The 23,302-nt window shown below is 41.5% G+C and overlaps 1 protein-coding gene and 1 long non-coding RNA gene across 3 annotated transcripts in view; one reads left to right on the top strand and one right to left on the bottom strand.

Annotated features, from left to right (window-relative positions):
• The window catches only part of sall3a (spalt-like transcription factor 3a), a 16,427-nt gene extending 10,478 nt beyond the window's left edge, over positions 1-5,949 (bottom strand). The window contains exon 1 of the mRNA XM_070967119.1: positions 4,537-5,949. Coding sequence (XP_070823220.1) covers positions 4,537-4,618 — 82 coding nt within the window. The 5' untranslated portion in view covers positions 4,619-5,949. The remainder of the gene's footprint in view (positions 1-4,536) is intronic.
• A 2,035-nt stretch (positions 5,950-7,984) lies between these two features.
• LOC139334322 (uncharacterized) overlaps positions 7,985-23,302 on the top strand; it is a 50,771-nt gene continuing 35,453 nt past the window's right edge. Inside the window, exons 1-2 of one of the 2 annotated variants that reach the window (XR_011602374.1) lie at positions 7,985-8,179; positions 8,284-8,353. This is a non-coding gene — a long non-coding RNA (uncharacterized lncRNA). The remainder of the gene's footprint in view (positions 8,180-8,283; positions 8,354-23,302) is intronic. The other variant, XR_011602373.1, reaches the window with a different exon arrangement.

Raw genomic sequence — 23,302 nt, 5'->3', positions numbered from 1 at the left:
GGACAGTAATGTCTTGTCCATGAGCACATAAAGGTCTCCTCGGATGATCCCATGCATCCTCTGACCTGCAGAGGCTTGAGCGTCCTCAGCACAGCTGTGTGTGTGTGTGTGTGTGTGTGTGTGTGTGTGTGTGTGTGTGTGTGTGTGTGTGTGTGTGTGTGTGTGTGTGTGTGTGTGTGTGTGTGTGTGTGTGTGCGCATGTCATCGGCCTGGTCAGCCCTACTGCAGAGTGGTACAGTCATATCTGCACTAACAGAGAGGCCTTTGTCATTGCCTGCAGATGTGGAGCAGCCAAAACATTAACGATTTGTTTGTGTAAGCATTTGCAATACAGTATTCAATGACGGCACTCTGTCCAGATGACTGCGTCTCCCGTCAAGACGGCTCTCTGTCTCTGGGTGTGGATATACGGAACAGCTCGAGATGAGGACGTGGCTTTAGGATCTAATGGTCGCTCATCCTCAGCAGGCCAAAGACATATTTATTAGATTCTGTCTTTTTACATGGAGCTCTTTACTTCAGCTCCTTTTAAATTTAGAGGGTGAGATGACTAATTTCCGAAGAAGAAAACTGGTTCAACCTAAAAGCAAAGCACCATGTAGAACAAACAGAAACACCACAGCTGTCGAAATCTCCATCCATGACTCTACTTTGTGAATAAATCAGTGAAAAAAATCATCTAAACAAGCCAAAGCCATTTACAAAAAGAAAGAAAAAAAAAAGATCAGAAAATGATGTACCTTTTCAGTCGATGGCGTGTTAGCTTTCTCTCAAATCCCCCCAAATCTGCTGTTTAGTCAAATGTTAAATAGTCCTACTCTCTCCTGACTAGTCCTTCCTCTCAATCAGGATCTTACTTGTTCGTGTGTGTTTTCAGAGCTGAGTAGTAATTAAGACACTGCCATATTTGAGTGCCTTCTTGAAGACATCTTTGGCACAACTATGTGGGTGGTCCAGAGGCCTGCACCCAATGGTGAGAGGGGATTAAAACAAAAGCCAAACAAAGCCCCACTGCAGGGGAACCATGTTGTCACTGTCAGCAGGGATTTCCTCACTATATTATATTTTTTGCACCTCATAACTATGTACATTCCTGCCTTAAACATTAGGTTACAGAGGAGAGAAAACGTTGGTGTGTGCTTTTGAGCCTCCAATAAAGATTTTGACATTGAATAAATGTGAATATGTGTGTGAATAAAGGATCGAAAATGAAAACTGAAACCACACTTGTAGTCGTCCACCTGTTCACTGAAAGCACGACCAGCATGCCTTTCCTGAGATGACCCCTCAGATGTAGAAACCATTACTTTTATAACCAATAACATTGATAAAATTTCCTTTTCTTGGTTGAAATCGATCCTATACATCCCCGTGCATAGCTGGGCAAATTTACCATTGGAAGTTCCTCTAAATAGGAGTAAGCACAAGTGTGTTCATATGCAATATGTGTGCCACGGCCTCCCACATGCACACCTTCAGAGGCACTGGATGCAGAGGAAGCGGTGGCGGGATGAAAAGCCCGTCGCTGTTCACACTTTCGAGGACACGAGTAAGCTGTGCTGCCAAGGTCAACGGCACACATGCTCTAATTGTACAAGGAGCTTGACATCAAGCAGGAGGACCTGGCTGGCCGGGGCTGGACAAAGGTTAAGTCAGCAAGCTTTATAAAAGCACTCCTAAGCAGACTCCCCCCACCTCTCCTCTCCTCTCCCCATCCCAACATACACACACACACACACACACACACACACACACACACACACACACACACACACACACACACACACACACACACACACACACACACAAACACACACACACACACACACACACACAACCCCCCATGCCCCCAGGGGGAAAGTGTCCGGAAGGCCTAAAGGGGAGATGAAATGCCAGACAAGCTTGTTGGCACTTGATTTTAGTTTTTCATCTTTCCAGGGATGCAGCACATTAAAGAGGTCCTCGCTGAGCGGCAGTGGACAACAGTGAGAGAAATTCACACCAAAACAGGGTCAGATCAAACTGAAGACTTGGAAAAACATGAACACACAAGGTGAGGTTTACAGTCAAGCTGCTTAGTGTGTTGGTTAATTCCTTGTTTGATGGCTATTTTCTTGAAATGCGCCACGGACAGAATGTGTGTCCTTGGGCACAATTTGAATGCTTGACTTTCTCTTTGCCACGAGCCCAACATATATGGATTTAAAGTCTAAATCAAGCAGCAGCTGACAATTGGAACTTTTGAATTCCTTCGACATTATATGCAATGATTTGTCAAGGCCAGCGATCAATAGTGTCGTCACGAGCTGCACCACGGCAATAGGCAGCAGAGAATCCGATCATGCTGCACTGACAGTCTGACATTTGTAGCTCGTGTGTAAGGTAGCTTTGGATGAGACATGGTATTATTGGGTTTATCTAAGTGTGTATGGGCTCACTGTGCTCTGCCAAAGGCTTGGGACTGTTTCACTGCAACGTCTGTCCTGAAAACAAGCGAGCCAGTATAGTGCTCCAACGAGGACAGGCAAGAACATTCCACGGCCACTTCCAGTCTTAAGCACAATGGTGTAGATGCTGCGTGTGTGTTTTTATTTTAACGCTTCACATCCATGCAGGACGGTGTGTGTCAAAATGGAGAGCAGAAGCCAGGACATCATTTTTTCTAATTCCACACGCATTTCCTCTGTCGGTGGCTCCGTCTTTAGACTGTTTTCTGTCTCAAAAATTGCAAGAATAATCTTTAAATGAAATTCTACCGGCATGTAAATTTCGCATCATGAAAAGGACGGTTTCTTGCCATGGTCCTACAGGACAGCAACCTGATGGACATTTCATGTCTGACCAAAATCTGGGAAAGGTGACCTCGACATTAAAGCAGAAACAATGTTTGTGTTCAAATGTGAATCGCCCCGAAATTAGAAAAATACACACCGTAAACCGGACAAAAGAGCCCAGAGTCATCAGCCTGATTCCCCCCCTCACACCAGCATTTCCCCATGCAAAGAGAGCTGCTCCCCAGAGATTACATCACGCATTTCTATTGTAAAGAAGCCCTGCAAAGAGTGTGTGTGTGTGTGTGTGACTGGGTGTGTGTGCTGGCTAACATGAGCCTACAGTGAGGTATAAATAAAAGCAGTGATTTGTTAGGAGCAGCCAGGTTTATGGATACCCAAAAAGAAATACACCTTTCACAGTGAACACCACGAAATGTGATGAATTATATACTAAAAACTGCATTGTTATTGGTAAAGGGTGTATATTTAAGTTATATACAAATTACTAAATTAGTTGATTTTAATCCTAATAGATAAAATCTGATTTTCTTCTACATGCACTGCCTTTGTAAATTACAGCCATTAAAAATACAACAAAAAGATTGTAAATTTAAAAACAATCACTTAGATTTTTGGAGTATAAAGCAAGATGAATAATATTCCTACAATTGTCATGTTGTGAATATAATTCCTCCAGCATTACGCCATGCTTAAAATGTGACTTTAGCTCTACAATGGTGGTTTTATTGCGCAAAAGCCTGAGTCTACAGAATAAAACCTCAATGAACCTTTTTTTTTTTTTTTTTCCACAGCGAGGACGAGCTCTGTCAACCGATCTTGTCGACATTGTGAGCACAAGCGAACAAATCAAGTGTGCTAAATTTATGTGAGGGGGTAAACAAAAACATTTCCATAACAAAACAAGGCTTCGACCTGCAACAGAGTCCGCATTTTGCTCTTCGCAGAGCTAGACAGGCGCTCAGGGACAAAAGGCACTAATGCAGGATAAACAGTAAAAACAAAATTTAACGTTTTCTTTTTTCTAGTCTGAAATATACATTAGTTGCATGAATTACTTATAAATCCGCGGATTAAAGAATTTTACACCTCTGTGAAAGAATGTGAAATAATTTTCAACTTCTCATATTGCACGTTTGCGCGTGCATTTTAGTGTGCGCGCATGCACATACAAAGTCAACTGTATAAGATTTCAAAGAGGTATTTAAGAAAACAGCTCCGGTATTCGATATACAGGAAGGTATTCAAATAAATATTTCCAAACGGGTCTTTCAAAAAGGCCCTCAGCACGTAATATAAATGCTGCAAGTGTAAACTGTTGCAAATGGATAGTTGCATTAGTTATATTCATCTGAAAATTCAGCCAACAGCCGAAACAGTGCATGCAGCCTGAGCGAGATGCAGGTCAAACTGATGTTTTGAAATAAAACACAACTTCTGCAACGACAACCGTGCACTTCCCTGTCAACTTAGGAACGACTTCTGACCTAAAAACTGTATCAGAATGGATTTATTACAATTTATCGTATCTATAAAGAAAAAAAATAATCTCATCGGAAAGCCAACAATAATCCAAATAAATCCAAACGTGTTCTCAGTAAAGGTCAAACTTAAAGAAAGGAGTTAAAAAGCTCCTAAAGCAGAGTGAGGCGCAGACACAGCGCAGAGCAGAGCTGTGAGGAGGAAGTTGTCTGTTTGAAATGAAGACCTGGAGAAGAGACCTCAGTTGATAGCGTCCACTCACCGTGCTCGGAAACCACCCCGGCTAGTGCGGGATCCTCGTCCGACTTGAGGTGCTGCGGCTTGGCTTGCTTGCGTCGGGACATGCTGCTGGCGTCAGTGCTGGCGATGCTTCTGATTTTGCGCTCCGAGATGTCTCTGCGTTTTGCAGATACATCAGCGAAGAGCGAATGAATCAACACACAGAAAAAAGTTCGCAAATAGTCTGGTAGCGGAGAGGGGAGACAGAAAAAAAAATTCTGAAATTAGCCGGTGCTGCTGCCGTCGCTGCTGTTGCTGTGCGTTGGATTGCGCATGTCGGTATAATAATTATGATAGTGAATAATGCCTCGCGATTAATGGCACCGTGTGAAGGTGGGGAGGATTGGCTGGAGTCCAGCGGACGCGCATTGGATATGGTAATGAGGGACGGACTAAGCAATTAGCCGCTTCACTCTCAGACTTTATCCCTCTCTTTTCTCTTTACTATCCAGCCTCCCCAAACAACACAACACAGCACACCAAATCTGTTGTTATGCCCAGCTCACGGGGGGGTCTTCAACAGGGAAACGTCAGGCTCTTTTTTTGTCCCCTCCTTGCACGAAGCGCACTGACTCACAAGTGCTGAGGATTCACCGCCGCGTTTCTTCTCGAAGTATCTCTCATCTTCATCATTCTGACCTTCATGATCCCACTTTTAGCTCAGAACTTCAGAACGCGTCTTTCTCATGAAGTCTTATCTCGAGAGCTTGGCTCAGTTCTCGAACTTTCTCTCTCGGTAACTTTTTGTATGAGTGTGTGTGCCGAGGTTGAACACGCACCTCCTTCTGAATTGGACTCAAATGAAGCGATGTTTACAGTCTGAGATGTTTCGGGGCTTTAAAGTTTTCTCATGATGGACATCTTTCCGGTAAAGTAGCTGACGTTTGACTTGCTACACGGACATCGATGACCGGAAAGTAGACGGGACGAGCAAAGTTCTTGACAATAGCGATAAATTGTTACCAGTTTTTTTTTTCTAATGGCGCAGCTCCGCTCTCCAAACTTTGACGCGCGTCTTCCGAGAAAGCGGCACCACGATTTGCAACAGTCCTCCTCTCAGCTACAACACCAATGTCAATGTGATCAAAAACCTCATTTGTCCCGCTTAAAGACAAGTCGCTTCAGTGTTTCTGATGGCGATGAAGTTCCCCCTGTTCTCCTCCTCTCGCCGTGTTTTAGCTCCCGGTTGCGCCCTCGCTTCGGTGCGCTCTCCAAAAGTGTCTTTTTTCTGGATATTTGATGGCCAAAACACTCAAACGCCGCTTGTTTTCCGGATAAAAGCATCAGTCAGTGTCTTTCCTTCAGTCGGCTTGCGGGCTCATATCGAAGCCAACTTTGAAGTTATCTTCTGGCAGCCCACTAGCACTGTCGGTCTCTCGGCGTTGGGCATGGCTCCGTATGTGGGGGACTGCGCTGTGTGTGAGAGTTAACCCCCAAGCAGAGGTTCAGCCCATTGCTTTCAGCCACCACTAGGATGTACCACCACGTTACTGTTCAATGGATCGTCCTCAGACTCCAGTGTGAACACCCAGATTTGACCTCCCATCATATAATATCTCACAGCTCTTTCTCCCGCCGCCTGTAACAGCCAGCCTGTCATATTAATCTAGCAGAGTATTTATTTATTATTTATTATTTTTATGAGAGCGGCGATTTTGTGGTTCCAAGGTAGGCTCTCCATCACAACCTCCTACCTTTATGTTAACTTTATTTCTAGTTTATGGACATTTTACGCACGGTGGCAACCACTGGACATGTAGTTTGTCATCTGCTGACAGTAATCACACCCTGGTGATTTACAGTAAAAATAAAAAATAAAGATTATTTTGTAGCGCCCTGTAAGACTGTATGATCTATTTCAAATGCCATATAAAGATAATTCTCACTGCTGTTTTTCCTCTCTCTTCTAACACATGCTCAAAGTGAAAAGAGGCGAAAAGAGAAACGACGTTGCGCAGGGATGCCAGCTCCTCGTGTTACCGAATAAACACATTAACCCTTTTTTTCGCTCATTTCCATTTGCATTAAAATCTCTGGATGCATGGGGTCACATTAATGAGGAAAGGATTGAAAGGATTAAGATGTGCGAGGCCGGCTGGCATGTAAATAAGAGGGAGGAAATGCGCGTCATTTTTATTGATAAACAGGATTTAAGAAGAACGTAAAGCTGTTATTTTTTTTTTCATATTAACTGCATAAGATAGGTGTCTTTAATATAAATAATTGCGTGCTCTAACAAACAGTAAGCTAGCAAAACAATGCTGAACATATGGCGTATGTTAACGTATATTTCTAAAGAAATTAGAAAGCATTTTACTTGATAGATCCTGAGCTTTTTTTCAGTTGGAGGGGGCTCAGTTAGCGCTTCCCCCTCCCTCTCCCTCTTGTCGGTTTGACTTGTCTATTCCTCTGTGTCCGCCTCATATGAGAGACAAATCTGTTGACAACAAGGTCGTCCTGTGAACAAACTTTCTTTATTTTCTCCTTCTTCTTCCTCTCCTTCTCCCTCCATCATCCGCCTAGAAGTTATGTCCAAAAGGCTGTTATTATCTGGTATTAATAGATGCAGCCCCAGGAAGACAAAATCAGCTATTGATAATTGCAAGGAGTATACAGCAGCTACTGTATCGATCGGCGTGTCCTCCACTCCCCTGGTACTGAGAGATAAGGAGACACACTCTTTAGAGCAATATAATTTCTTTTGACCTATCTGCTTGCTACAGACTTATGATGAATAGCCAGAGTGGCTGAAGTCCTTTATCACCGAAGTTACCCCCTTGATATAATATTGATTCTTTATAACTAGCTCGCCACACAAAAATCAAACTGTCCACTTGGCCATCATCATCATCAATATCATCACAAAGGCGGAGGAATGAAGATCCCTGCGCCTCAAAAGGAGAGCTTTTACAATCTCCTCTGTAGGCCTAATCTTTATTTTGCTGATGATGAAAGGAGAGGGGAAACGAGGCAAGGTGCCATTTAAGACGACGTGCCATTTAATCCGGTATAGGCCACACGCGCGCGCGTGCGTGCGCACACACATACAGAAGGAGGGAGGATGGGAGATCCAGTGTGATCAGGATTGCCAAACAGCTCGCACTTCTGGGAAAGTCATTAATTTGATGCGAAATTTTTGATTGACAGAAAGGTTTCCTGTCTGATTTTCGGCTCCACATAAACTTCCACTCTGCCTCCAGACCAATCCCATAATTTCCTCTAACTGATATGACAGGAAGAAAAAGGTCCACCCCCCTATGGAACCATTAAAATGACTGTTGGAAGAGCTGAATGCCACATAACACCAAATAGACAGCTCTTTAATTTTGACAGCAGTGGAAAAATAGAATGGCACGCTTGTTTTATGATGCAGCAGATACCGGATGCGCCTCAGAGGTGTCTTTTAACCTGAAAGCACGGGCTGTTTTGCTGCATAGTTGGAGCCCCGTAGCGGCTATTACAGCGGGGGCCACTCTCCATATTCACCGAGAGAGTGGAGGGGAGGAGGGAGGGGAGGGGGGGAGGGGTGGGGGCGAGGGATGGAGAGAGGGTGGGAGAGAAGAAACGTGTAATCACCCAAACAACCATTTTTACCCATTTCACCCCCTCTGGATCTGTGTCGCAAGGTAAGAAAAAGGCTACTTGGCTTCTACGGTGGCCCTCTCTGCATCATAAACTGCACCGGCTGACTTGTGTAAGAACTCCTCTGCCTCTCTCTCACACTCTGCAGTCTGCCGTCAGGTTATCTTTCACTGCGGATACCGGGAAGGGAGGCCGGACCGTGAGGGAGACGCCAAGAGGTAAATGACGCTCGCAGTTTGAATGTATTCTTTTGCTGTCGCTCTGCGTCACTGTACAATAAGAAGTGAAGTTAAGCATTAGACACCGTGAAATACGAGGATGTAAGAGCGCGATATTTCATGCTTGGATTGTAACGCATGTGATTAGACCGTTAAAGTTGAGCTATCTGAATATCTGCGTGCCTTGCGTCAGTATCCAATCAGACGTCTTTGCGCCGCCGCAACTGGTGCCAAGACGCATTTACACACACCGCAGGCTACTGTAGCTGCCTATGGCAGCCTATGGCATACTGCTGAGGCTTCCACCTGCACCAATCAGAGACGAGATGTAACTTTTTTCTGCTATTGGCTGATCATAACAACACTAGCCCTGAAGACAAGTCACTATTACACAAATTTCTAAAACATTCCAGCTAGATAAGTCCCTTATTTGGTTTATAATGAGCTTATTAGTATGTACTGCCATTACTTTATCTTTTATGACTATAATACTCACAGACTGTGACTGTCTCTGTGAGTATTACATTCAGTCAAATTCATACTTCCTATGGTTTTACTCTAAGATTACTTTAACACTTCATTTCAAAGTAAGAGGTCAAAGTGATTCTTTTTAGTGACCTTAGTTATAAGTTTTAACACCTTAATACTTCTATTATATTCCGATTAAGACATAGAGATAGTTTCAACAGTACAGATAGAGTTTGAAATGATCACATATATTTTTTCTATGCTAATCTATCATTATAATCTCTTATATTATTTGTTCTATTCTGTCACTAAACTTGGGGTTTTGTCTTATGTTAGCGTCATTTTAAATATATAATAGGATCACTATTGTATAACTACCATCGTAAAGATTATGGTGGCATGCGCTACATATTATGGTAGTGCCTTATGGGTCCAATCAGTATTACTAAGTATTACTAAGTTCAGACGGTAAATTTAAGGTAATAATTATTTTCATTTTCTTGTGCTGGTCTATTCTAATAATATTCCTATAATTCTCTGTTCTTATACTGACACTGTGGTTGAATCCTAATGTAAGAAAGCTTTATTGTATCATTTAAAATAGGATGAACATTGTTTTTAGAGATGTTAATGTTGGCATGGGTTACTTGTTAATGTTGGCTCGTGTATCAAGGGTCTTTTTAGTAAAGCGCTGGTGAAACTATTCAGGAGGGAGCCACTCTAAGTGTGTGCAGTAGTATTAGACTCTGAGCGAAACTATAGCAGCCGCTTGTCTGAATGACTTGATACAAGAGTGTTTTTTTTTTTCATGACATGTTTTCTAGCTTTGCTCTGCGCTACACGTCCATTAGCGGGACATGTAAAACACATGCACGCACATGCATGCACAATTTGATACATAATTGTGGATATCATGTATAAGTAATTGCTATTGTAGCTGGGACTCTACTAAGTGGCAACTGGCTGTGATCCTGCACTGAATGTGAAGTGTTTTACTCTCATGTTTATCTCAGTGTCAGAGATTAGGAGGCATTTGAATCCGTGTGATCCGTGAACTCGTTTTTTTCCATCAGACATCAGGGAACTCAACCATACATTTTCAGTTATCATATCACGACCTGCTTATCTGGCTTCAACTGAGGCAAGCTGAGATAAAATGTGACAGGGAGTTCGTACCTGAGATGAGTAAAATTTGATCTGACTGGTCCAAGCAGGCCTAATTGAAATGAATTGAATCAACCAATTTCTTCTGCTACTGTAATTAAATTAGTAGCCGGGGTGTAATTGGACATCGAGTTGGCACTCAAGAGGAGATGACAAAATGCTCATTGCTGCCACCAAAGGACTATGTGTCAAATTCAGTGTGAAAGGCTACGCACCAAATGCTGGCTGACACATTGACGAGGCTTGTGCTTCACTAGAAGAGCTTACAAACAAAACACCTTCCGATTATCTGCCAGACTCAAACACTGCCTCGTACTGACAGAAATATGTGGAGACCTGCCTAATATGAATATTAACTGTATATACAGTGCATTTAAATTTTGACTCCAACTACTGCTTCTATAGTCCAGACTAGTTTTTCTTGGGACCTTAAAACTCCTGAGTGAATGCCAAAATACTGAATCTGTTACAGTGTTAGCAGCTCTTAAATAAAGGATGAATCTATTAATCTATAGCTGAGAAATCCTGTGACTCATGAATAAAGAATCAACAGAGACATTTTAAACAGTTGAAAGCAAGTCAAATAAAATTCTGTCACAGTCAGAAGTGAATAACACTGTCTGCTGATATCTGATATTTATTAGTCTTGCAGACCAATATATTGGCCTAAACCTCCTAGATATAGATATTTGTAAGAACATTATTACATTTTGATGTTAGAATTGGAGGCCCTGTATCAAATATCTCACATATCAACTTGGCCCACACAGGAAAGTAAGAGGTTTTACCGCTCCAAGGCCTTGGTCATCTGTGGCTCTAATGCCATTTCCAAGAACAATGAGCAGAAAGGGGCTAAAGTCGCACTGATGACACTTAATCTCATTGGAATTCCTTGTCAGGTTTGACCTTGGGAAGATATTAGCCACTCGACAAGTGACTGTGGGTGTGTGTATGTGTCTGTGTGGGAGGAAGGAGGTGCCTGTGTGTCTCTGTCTGCAGTTATGGTGATTGCAAGTGTGTATGTCTGTGTGTGTGTGTGTGTGTGTGTGTGTGTGTGTGTGTGTGTGTGTGTGTGTGTGTGTGTGTGTGTGTGTGTGTGTGTGTGTGTGTGTGCGTTTCATGAAATGTCTTAGGACTAAACACAGGTGAAATGTGCTTCAGATCAATTTTAGATTCCTTCTGTCAGTGCAACTGGGGGTCAGAGAGCCTTCTCTGTATTTGCATGGTGGTCCTAATGTGTTGCTGGGGGCAGAGATGGTTGTACTGTGCATGTGCCTGAAAGCAACCAGCAGCCAGCCCAGTGGGCTGCAGGGATCTGTGGCCCAGTGATATGTGTGCCACATTGTCTGTTCAATAGAGGCCTTTGAATTTTTAAACAGCATCAGTTACTTCATACTGCCATTGTTTTGGCACCATTTGCCTTCCTTAATCTTGGTAAGTGCATTTCTACACTGTCTTACTGACAGTGTAGAGGTGTGTGTAAGTTTACATGTGTGTCTCAGTAGAGGGGGCAGAGATAGATTGTACATGTCGCATCATGATTCAAAGCCAGTGAAAGTTAGCATACTGGTAAATGTACAGTACTTAGCTATGTCCTTTGTAGTGATTAGGCTGCTGTTAAAAGTGTGAGTGTGAGCAGGCGGGTGTAAGTGCATGCCTGTACGAGCTTGTGAGAGTGCTTGATGCCATCTAAAAGGAAGAAAAGACAGAAAACAAAAGATTAAGAGAATAAGGTTCAGTATTCACAAGGTTCCTCAGATATTTAAAGCCAGCCAGGCTTTAACAAATGCAACATCTCACTAAGGTCAGACGTGTGTTTTCTGCATTTGCTCCTAAAATGACTGCTTGCTCTCAATCAACGCTATCTTCTAGAGCATCAGTCTGATCTCGCTGTTCCAACTACAAAGATGCAACAATGCGAACGAGGTGAGGTCGATTGCAAAAGGCCTGTGAGCTTAGGAGCAGCAATTAGAGCAAAACTGATACCATTTAGTCAGGTATCTCAAGCTGAGATGGTGTAAAAACCACATTGTTTTGCCCCTAAATGAAACAAAAAAGGCAGATTCAGACTTTTGTTGTGGAATCAATAATGAAATAGGTGACTGGTTTGTGCATGATCATGTTTTGTTCGCCTGAATTAGCTTTTTTTTACATTTAACATGCAAAACAAAATGAAATAAAATGTGCTGTATGCTTTTGTGAGACAGGAAACAAGCATAATGTGATATAATACATGAAACACGATTATAATAATGGAATGTGGAGAAAAGAAAACACACACATTTTAAAATAAACACAAAAATTCATGAACTACAGGACAATTTTACAGATTTTTACAGACACCTGCGTGCAACGTGACTCAAAAACAAAGAAAAAACACTATTTTTGAGCTTGTGAGTGGACGATAAAGTTATTGTTAGAAAAATATGGCTTGTACAAGAAACAAAGCTTTGAAAGGCGAAGAAACAAAAGGTCTTGATTGCTGTGGAGTCAAGTTTCCTTTAAACAGATTTTGCATTCCCCCATGTACAGTCGAGGATGCAGCGGTACATGTCTGCAGTCCCTCAGCCTTCCTCTGTCTCTCTTCGTCTCCAGGGAGAAATATTTGCACAGTGAACCCTTCTCTGTATAGTTTCTATGCTCTTCCCTCTTTGTCCCTACACTGACTTATTTATGGTAACCCGCTAATGAGCTACACGGTCTTTTGTAGTGAGAGACAGCATGTGTAAACATTTAGATTTTTTCCCTCAAGTACACGGCAAGATCCACCAAATTAAAAGGCACAAAGTGAAATGAAATCACGGAGCAACCTAACACCCGATCAAATACAAGGTTACCCGTGCAGTGTTTTGTGTTTTGCCGTGTTAATGCCCTATGTTGCTATCAGTCTGGCGTGTGTTTTGGAGGACTGCCAGCCAGTGGAGGAAGAGCACCTATTTTGTGGAGAGGTAATTGCTACACACTAGCCTCTGATTGCCAGGATCTTTCACTGGGAACAGCCCCAGCTCCCTTTTCACTTGCACCGACAGCCTGATTACAAATCATCTTATTGATTTGATGAGTGCAAGATGTTTACTAATAACTGTTCTCATACCATCTGTTAATCTTTGTTGTGATTAAAGAGGTAATCCCAGTACCCATTATTCCCAATGACAAGAGCGGGGATCGTTCTCTTACACAAGCTTTAGCCCCTCACAGGCCACGCAGGGTTGAAAAGGGTGGGTGGGTGCGTGGGGGACTCGTGGGGGTGCAGTACCAAGGATATCAGTGATCTCCGAATGCAATTGAGAAATCTGCTCCACCTTCCACATAACAAACACGATACAAAAAAAAGAATTACACCCCTCGCTAAAAATCCATTACCCCGTATAATCACGCAAAATGATTTTTCTTAAATATGATAATACATCACAGGCTGGATCAATAGCCTGCGGACCAACTGCTATGCCCTGATAACGTATCAATCAATATTTAGTATTTAGATTTTAATTAATACCTCGGTGGGGCTTGGAGCCTGTTAACACTGAGAGAAATATAATCTGTGATAAAAATGGGCTGAAGTAAAGAAACTGATAAAAGCAAATGCAGTCCTGTTAGCATTCCACAGTTGTTCCTCATATCTGTCATTGATCAGTCAATTGCTTAGTTGTGATTAAGGACCCTTCAAAATCAAGCTTGGTGCATGTGTGTGTGTGTGTGCACGTGCATGTTTGGGTGTGTGTACAATGCATAGGGGAGGTACGGATGTGTGTGTTTACATGGCAATGTACTCATCGATCACGCCTCGTAAGGATGAGCCAAGCTTCAGAGGAACCTGCTGCGGACTGTGCATGCACAAGACCGCAGACTAACATCATGTGTTGGAGCACGAGAAAGAAATATTACAGCAAACAAAGCTCATATTGATCTCAAAGAGCCTTCTGGGATACGCTTATGATTTCTAAAATGTTTTAGGTTTATTTGACAGTACACAATTCACTGCGCACACTATTTTCCTATTCCTAAATGTAGTAATCCTCATCAGATACAGGTTTCCTGTATCCACTGTTGCTTGGCTTCAGAAGGTTTGTGGCTGATTGTCTGAACTACTCCGCAGCATACAGTAAAGACCTGACATTAAGTGGCTGTTGCACAACTCTGACAGAAACACTTAGGCAAATAGTTTCAGAGTGATGCATTTAAGTCATTGCATTTCGAATATGCACGCGATGGCCCCTCTGTAATCTTTTCTTAAGGTTTTAAGTGTTAAACACTGGACTGCCAACTGTTTTTCAATTGGATTGACTCTTGTGGCATTTGTAATTGGAATCCTTTTGCTTTATAAAGAGATTAAAATAGATAAATATAGAAACAGACAGGCAGAGTTTGACCATCAGGATCTGCATGGCTAACAGAAGATTAATAAGACGCATAGATAAACAGGATCCTGTGCTAATCCTCCTTTGAAGTGCATTTGACTTGTAATCTGTTGACTTGCATCTTTCCACACTTCCTGTCCCGTTTAAATAAACAAATGCATTCCTAAAAAAAAAAAAAAAAAAATTATAAAGCTATTTGACGAGAAAAATGAATGGACTGTGCAAATTTTTGACCGAAGGCTGTGGCGGGTCCCTTGTCCCTGGAAAGTCATGTTGTGCTATGAGCTAATGGACATGCACGTGTTGCTCAGGGTTACGGCTGGATTTAAGTGACCCAAGGCTGTCAACAGGTCAACAGGATATAGGGCCACAGCAAATGATCGCCCGAGTGGATGGTGTTTCTTTTGAGCTGATCCCAGACACACACATCCACTGTCACATTGACACGTACAGGAAGAGACACACACACACACACACACACACACACACACACACACACACACACACACACACACACACACACAGCAGAGGTCAGGTTAAGCAGCTTGGGTGTCAGTTGCGGTTGGTATGTGCGTTCTGTTTGCCACATGTTAGCCTCAGTGAATAGTTTTGGTGACTTTTACAAGTTATCACATTATTCAAATATAAATACTTTTTAGCGATTAATTTATTAGATTTAGTTCATGTTTCAGCCACAAACGATACTGGGCAATGCATGAAATTATGTTAAAGATGACCGCAACCTGCAGGGCAAATCCTCTGAAATCCGTCAAAAAACATCACAATCTTGATATAAAAATAAGACAGTGATTGAAGAAGGGATGGAACATTTTCCCACTCAGTACAGCACAGCCGTCAAATTGCACTTATCAGTGTTGAGCTGGCACGTCAGCTTCGCTCTGTGGTAAACACACACCACCATGAGACTGGACTGGATTGGCCAATCCCTATTAATCCCTTCTTACTGTTAGGTGGACAAGGTGCCAAAGGGGCCCAGTGCAGGGCTGGCATTGGGTGTGTGTGTTAGCAGAGTGAGTCAGCTGCTGCCGGCATTACTGTAATTGAATTAGTGTATGTGTGGTCGGACACACTTCTAACAGTGTAGGTGAAGGCATGTATTGCAGTGCATTAGCTGTGGTGATCTATCAACTTCTGGGCCCATTCACAAATTACTGGCTGCATAGTATTACATTAAACATTTATTTTGAGATATTATTAACATGGCTCACATAAACAAACGAGGATTTCCACCGCACAGTTTACATTGTGAGCTACAGAGTTAGCTTTTGATGGAAAACTGACTGTATTGCTTTATAGCACAAAGGAAAACAAGGAAGCTGGAGTATATAATACTTCAAGTGTTCTTGCAATGATAGATGGTAAAAGGAGTGGAAGGTAGAATAAAAAAAAAATCCAACACTTTTATTCCTTTCAGGGATGGGAGGGCAGGAAGGTAGCAACACACTAATTTTCACGAGTAGCAACAGGATTTATGGTCTTAATTTTGAGGAGCGCTAACATTAGCAATACCTCTGCTGTGAGAGCGGGACGACCCGTCGTCTTGGCTACCAAGGTGTAATTTGCCTCCATTATTTATACTTGATGCTGCACTAATCAATATTTTAAAAGCAGCAGTGTGAACATGACTACGTGTAATGTGACAGGCGCTCAAAGTGACAAGTTAGTTCAGCTCTAGAGAGCATTAGCGTGTTTTAGTTTTAGCGCTTTTCAGCGTATTTTTTTGATTCATTCAGCAGCAGCAGGCAGCTGTTTTCAGCAAAATGGCGAATATAACATAAGCCCCCTGTGCTCTACCTGCAGCACCATGCGGCAGACTGAAAATGTTAGTGACGAGCCCGTGAACATAGTGAAGCATTTAGCTGCGAAAGAGCCACATTTTTCCCTCAGATTTTGGTGACCAAAACAGAGTTAAAGGACGGTGGATAATGTTTGAGGCTGACAATAGCAAAGTCCCAAAAAATGTTTGCTAACACTCTCACTATAATAAGTTAATGATGAAACGATATGCTAATGTTATGTGTGCATCTTGTGCTTCCCACAAGCAGCCAAAAATTCAATTAAAGTATTAAAGCAGTATTTATTTATTTATTTTTGTATGTCATGGTTTACATGTTGGATCTAGCAGATCACAATCCTTAAGTGCACCCATTGCACCTCCACTTGGAGTTATTTGTCGAGTTGGTGTTTTGCAGTTGTTGCAGTTGTCAAAGTCCAACACGAAAAATGAAACCTTTATTTTGTTCCATTAACTAATAATGTTAAATGTTTACATCAGTATTAAACAATTGAAAAACAAAAAAAGAGAAAAAAGAATGGCATGGAAAAACGGTGTAATGGAAAGACTGAAATAAAGTTGAAGGAGAGAATGAAGACGGTGGGTGGAAGAGGATGACGGACAGTTGTGGAGACAGGGTTGTTAGTTTATGTAGGCTGTGGGCTGAGTCGACTGGAAAATTTTGATCACTTTAATTTACTATATCCAGCATTGCTTCTCTCCCTGTCCAGCACTTTTATCAAGCCCTGTGAGCCTGTATTGATTTTTTTATTTTCTGCCCAGGATAAGAAGACAGAGAGTTAGGGAGCTCTGGTGAATGGAGAACTTTCCTCAGATTGCTGCTATTCTCCAGCTTATTGCATCCTGTCGTTTGTAGTTTCAGATGATGTCCAGTACGCCACGGCTGCTCCAGCCAATAAACAAGGTGACTAACAATGGAAGAGGGCCGGGAATGAAGAGAGGGAGACAGGCTAACCACCACACCACACACATAAAGAGTGGGGGGGGGGGGGGGGGGTGCTGGGGCAGGGGGGGGGGGGCATTTTATAGCGGGAACTTGCCTTTGTTTTACGGTTATGTTGACACTTTTTTTTTTTTTAAGTATGCGCTTTAGTTCAGCTTCAGAGCTTCTAATTATAACGATTCAAATTGCTCTAACAACGTCAAGGGATGTATTGAGGGTAAACGCCACTGATGTTTTCATTTGTTTAATAAAGTTGACATGAATTTAATCATCATATAAAATGAATTCACGTGAGGAAAGGACCCTCTGAGGGAAATGATGACGCGTACTGGTGCTTTTCTGAAAATAATTCAGTTTGTTTGTGCTCCTGATGACTTGAAAGTAACACTGTAAGACATCAAACTGTTAATTTACAAGGAATCCACAAGGGGTTTGGTATTTTCTCTCTCTTCTCTTTTAAATCATGAAGTCACTTAAAGTCAGGATAAGCATGCATTTGTCCGTACACAATGCGACAGATTAGGATGTATTACTTGCTTTTATCCTGTCCCACAGTATGCTTTCATAGACTTAGCACATTAGAATTCAAGTAGTTACTCTGGGACTGAAGGCAAGAATACTATTTAACTTTTTTTTATATATTATTGTTACTGGTTCATGTGTGTCTCCCTGAGCAAAATTAATTATCACCTTTGCCCCAAAGAAAATGCAATTAAAAAGTAGAGGTAATGGTTTTTTCTCCAAAATGAAATGGGACGATGGTTTTGTCCCCAATTCATTGCTTTTGATAATGCGAGCATCTGACAAATTGTTGTACTATTCCATAAAATCTTTTTTGTCTTCTTCATTTTTAGGTCTTTCTTCTTTTTTTTTTTTTCTCTTGTGGCTGTGTATTTGCATTTTCAAATGTTGGGATAAGAGGATGTGGGTGTGGGTGTTTGAGAGAGGGGGGTATTGGAGGGTAGGGGAGAGAGAGAGAGAGAGAGAGAGAGAGAGAGAGAGAGAGAGAGAGAGAGACTAGTGACAGTCTGATAAAAGATGTCTCCAAAACCCTAATTAAAATTGAATACCCCTGCAAATGCAAAGCAACATGCAATCTCCAGGTATTTCATTTAGAGCAACTATCTCAGTGCGAGGCTGTTTTTTATGTCTGTCTTCATTGCACACAAATAGCTATCCCCCTTTTGCTTTATTTTTCACACTTCCACATCTGCCACTGTCTTTGTCAAACCTCACGTTTGCTCTTCTCTCTCTCGCTTGATGTCAAAATAAAATCAAACTGAGTAACCCGTCGTGTGTCCCTTTTATCTCCCAAACACTTCCAAGGTTCAGCTCATTAAACTGCGGAAAAAAATAAGGGCTTCTAATGCAACAGTGAGCGCAGCGTCAAGTGCTTGTATTTTTATAACACAAACAAATGAGAACAAACAAGTTCATTACACTGACGCTGACATTGGTAATACTTAAATATGTTATTGCATTTTAAAAACTGAAAATACAAATCATCACTAAAATGATACATGCTATAAACGTTCTCTGCTACACTTTCTATGTATAATGGAAATTTGTACTATTTTTGTTGACATAACAGCACAAGTGGTGGTTATTCAAGGAAACTCCTCTTGCCTCTTGTCGTTCCTCATGCCGGATCTTAACTAAAAGTGTATGTTCACAGTTTCTAATTCCTCCTCGTGGTCTTCTTGTTACATCATTAAAGCCGGGGCTCATCCTCTGTCCTTGGTCTTCAAATATCTCCGGCAGTTTTGTGAGTAAAACGAGAAGAGTGATTGCACTGTACAGCGGAAAACCATGTTTGAGATCTGACCTGTGTTGTGGCTGCAGTAGCACTTTCACTTCCTACTGTCTGGTCTCAGACTGCCGGCCATGTGATCTCACTTTAGAGGAATCTAAACGCGCGCGCACACGCACACACGCACACACACACACACACACACACACACACACACACACACACACACACACACACACACACACACACACACACACACACACCATTGTCATCAGCAACTGGTGGCTTATGGTTTACCCTCCAGTTTACATGACTTATTTCAGACTCTGGCATTGGTCTGGAAACTTTATTGATATCAGCTTCTCTTTCCATCCACATATAAGCTTCTTTAAACTCACTATTTCGTGCACATTGTTGCATTTAGTGCTTTGATTTCTTATTCCTGGTTTCAGCTGAGCGTTTTAAGTCAAGGTCTAAATGCGGCTTTTATCCCACTCAAGAGGGCAGAAGTTTTAATATTCTTGCATTTCTCATACTTTGACATTCTAGGTGTTGTCTTAAAATACACCTGAGAGACCACGTTGTGAACTACTGTCACTAAGTTTATTACAGATAAAGAACTTTGGTCGTGGACCTTCGTCAAGCATCAAATTCATGTTATTAAGGGACAACAGAGTCACCAGCTGCCACAACCAATCAAATCAACCACCTAGGACAGTTAACGAACTGGTAATTGATATACTACGTCAGTGTCCTTTTTTCATAAAAGATGAAAATAAGTCTTTATGATCAGTATGAGAAACTAAAATGGCCTAGATCTAACAATAATCAGTCTCAGTGCATACTGTATTTTGTCTTGGAAAAAAATAGAGAATATTAGCTCAAAGACTGCAAAAACAAAACAGCTGCTGGCAGCCAGGATCCAGCAGCTTTGTCTCTCAGAAACCCATACTGGCTGAACTCAAAGCTCACACCTATAATCATTTTTTACATGGCTGACTGCAGAAAATACAGAGGAAATTACTCTGGTTTAAGCTACCGTTTAGTCATAAGGATATGGTCAATTTGGTACACTGCCAAAGCCATGCTCCTGAGTCATTTTACTGTATGAATTTTTTTGTCATCCATTCCCAGAACACCAGTTGAATCATACAGCAAATAAATAATCCCAGCGCAGAGAGTTTAAGGTGGTGAGCAATAAACATGTGTCTCAAACATGTTCGCTTTCCTTTAACCACGCCGAGGTGCCTTTTTTAACCTCCCCACTTTCCCTCTAAACAGTTATCAACATTGCAGATGATATCTTGTCATGTTAACTATTGATTCCTGTCATCATTTCAGCTTGTAATAGTGAGGACCGTGGCTTGACAATTTTGTTATGTCTGTGAGGAGTGACAGGCCCATGTGTTAAAGACATGTTTACTTCACTCTGGGATCAATAAATGCTGTGAGCCAGCATGAGAAAGCATAGGCCCTTACCAGTGATATCGATGCACAATGTATCACATTATGAAATATACGTAGGAGGAAGCTGCCCGCAAGATTAAGGAGTCCTCATAGATCAATGAAGAGCATGAGCATTAATATAGTGCTGCTACTTCCCTCCCCAGGACACCCCAGGTTATTTTTGCTCTCAGGCTGAACACTGATGCACAAAGACGTGCTTTCGCGTGAACTGGGAGAATTAGATTTGCCTGTTGGTGTTACAATCCAATATCTATCATTGAAAGGATTCTTTTCACTCCCGCAGCCAAAGGTCTCTCATTTTAGGTTCGGGCAGAGGCCGCCATGGCAGTGAAAATTACATTTCTTTTAAGATTTTAAACTTATTAACATGTTACAAAAACCTGCTTTTTGTTTACGGGGTTAACTCGGTGTGTGTGCGTGTGTGTGTGCGCGCGTGCGTGTGTGTATGTGCGTGCGTGCGTGCGTGTGTGCGTGCGTGCGTGCGTGCGTGTGTGTGTGGGACAGCAATCTTGACCTTGAGACTGAGAGTCTAAAAAAGGCTAAAAAAGTTACTGCTTCATGTTGTCAGGAAATGTTCCTTCTAACAGTGATTTCACTGTTTAATCCCATGCTGAAATTTAGCTGTCTTGATCTCTAGCCTCATATTAACCCTTGTTTGAGCTTGTTTCATTTTGCTTAAACTGCAGAAACTCAAAAAAAAATGTCAAACCTCTTTTTTTTTTAACCCTTCCTATATTTCCAACTTGCAAATTGCTCTTTTTGCTCCGCATCATAAACCTGACATTTGTTCGACCGGTAATCATTTTGTCCACATCCAGCTCCAGTTGACCTCATATATATAAGCTGAACTCATAAACCTCATTTCCCACGATGCACGTCAGGCCTATATGAGCTTCTCATCTGAATATATCCCCACTGTGGAGGACAACAGAGGCGTGTTGTCATCCAGCTGACCCTTGAAGTGGCCAGATGAAGGGCAGGGAGGAGGAGGGGTGAAGGGTGGAAGGGAAACTTGGGCCAAGGTCAAGAAAGCTAATTTGTTTCCTGCATCCCCTGCCGTCCCTGAGAGCAGACCACACACTGCCCATACGAGAGGGGCTTTAATGTGGTTAAGGGTGCATTGCATGAGCTTGAGCTCATCAGCTACTGGGTCTTATATCACACAGAATGCAAAGATCTCAGCGTCATTGTTTCAGACTATCTTCTTGGACTGAACATTAACAAAACATTTTTGACATTTTTCACCTTTTTCCAACAGTGTGAACACCACAGAGGGAAGAAATAAGGGAGAAATTGATCAATTAAAATAACAGAAGTCTTTGGCTGAAACTAATGCTCTTGTGTAGAATCCACTCATTCATAGTAAAATGTAAGTAAGTTCTCTGGGTCTTAAAGTACACACAGAAGTTGTATCTTCAAGCACTTCAAGTATCAGAAGTAAAAGTATTCATCACGCAAGATGACCCCTGTTATTGTTAGATCACTGGACATTATGATATTGGATTATTATTACTAATGTGTTAATGTGTAAGCAGAATTTCAATCTTGTTGTCTCTCAAGGCAGAGCTATTTCTAACTATTTAAACACATAAGATGATTATAGCTACTGTACGTTATTTAAATCTTAGTCTGCAAAAACTAGTTACAGAACAATGCCAGATAAATATAAAGTGGAGCAAAAAAGTACAATATCTGACCCGAAAACATGAGATTAAAGTAAGTAACTCGAGTACGAGAGCACAGTATAAGTAAATGTACTGGTAAATGTACTAAGTTATGCTACACTACTGTATTTATGTAACTGTTATGATGCCTTTAGGTATGGGTAACTGTAAAAGTGACATCTAAACACCTTTCCAAGGACAATTTCAAACTGTTGATGTGTTTAAATCTCTAAATCTGTAGAAGTGAACTGGGAAGAGCACAGATTTGTGGGTAGTCATTCATCAACAGGCATGTTCTCAGTACAGGGTAATACCTTACATTGAGTACTATATAGACATACTTTAAATCATACATGTGAGTGTGTGTGTGCATGTGCTCATACACATTGAAACTTCTCCAGCCAAACTTTACCTGGAAGTGTTTACAAAGCAGTTTTATATTTTTTAGTATGAAACCTTGTGGCATATGCATGATTTTTAGTTGATATTCATGTTGGCCACCTCCTGCCTTCCATCAGACACTTCCTGGATTACATGACATCAAACACTGTTTTGGCAGCTCCTTGTAGCAGTCAAAGTCTAAGAGGAAATGAATGTATTTGCCACCTCAAGGGCACACATGGTACCTCTGTTGAACCTGTAAAGCAGTGGTTAATCGCTGTACAGCCTTCAGTGGGGACTTTAAATTAGAGAGCTCTCAGGTTTGACAAAGGCCAGACGCTGTATATTTCATGGTGCATAAGCGTGTATACATTTGGTGAATAAACATTCATTTATTCATGAATACTTAAGCAAATGTGATTTTTTTTTTTTTCTTATTTGGGTTGTTCTTTGGCTTTAAAAACAGTGTACACATAATCAGAGATAAGTTTGCCAAGTTTGTGATGGATGAATATATAGATTAATGGACTCAAAGTTACCAAAGAGATCAGGGTTTTTTTTTTCTTTTTAATTAGCACCTGTGAGCTGTTTCCCATTAACACTGTGCACATTAAAAATCCCTCTGCTTTTTCTAATTAAGTAAAGTGGAAACAGATTAGATGGCTTCTTTGAACAAAGGTCAGTGATTGCACTTTGTCTCGCTCCTCTGTTTGTTTGTTTGGCCGGCACCAGGAGAGAGCCTGCCACTTCTTCCCAGAATGTCACTTCACAATCACTGTTTGTTTTACGGAACAGCCTTTTCTTACGCTTCGTCTTCATCTCCTCTCAATTGTTTTTTTATTTATTTCTTTCTGTTAGAATGTGATCAATAGATAAGGACGTGACTCTCACGACTGTCAGCTTTGTCAGTTTTTTCTTTTTTCTTTTTATATAAGTAA

This window comes from Chaetodon trifascialis, chromosome 7 (assembly GCF_039877785.1).
Source record: "Chaetodon trifascialis isolate fChaTrf1 chromosome 7, fChaTrf1.hap1, whole genome shotgun sequence".
Lineage (NCBI taxonomy): Eukaryota > Metazoa > Chordata > Actinopteri > Chaetodontiformes > Chaetodontidae > Chaetodon > Chaetodon trifascialis.
This window is presented reverse-complemented; position numbering and strand designations above follow the sequence as displayed.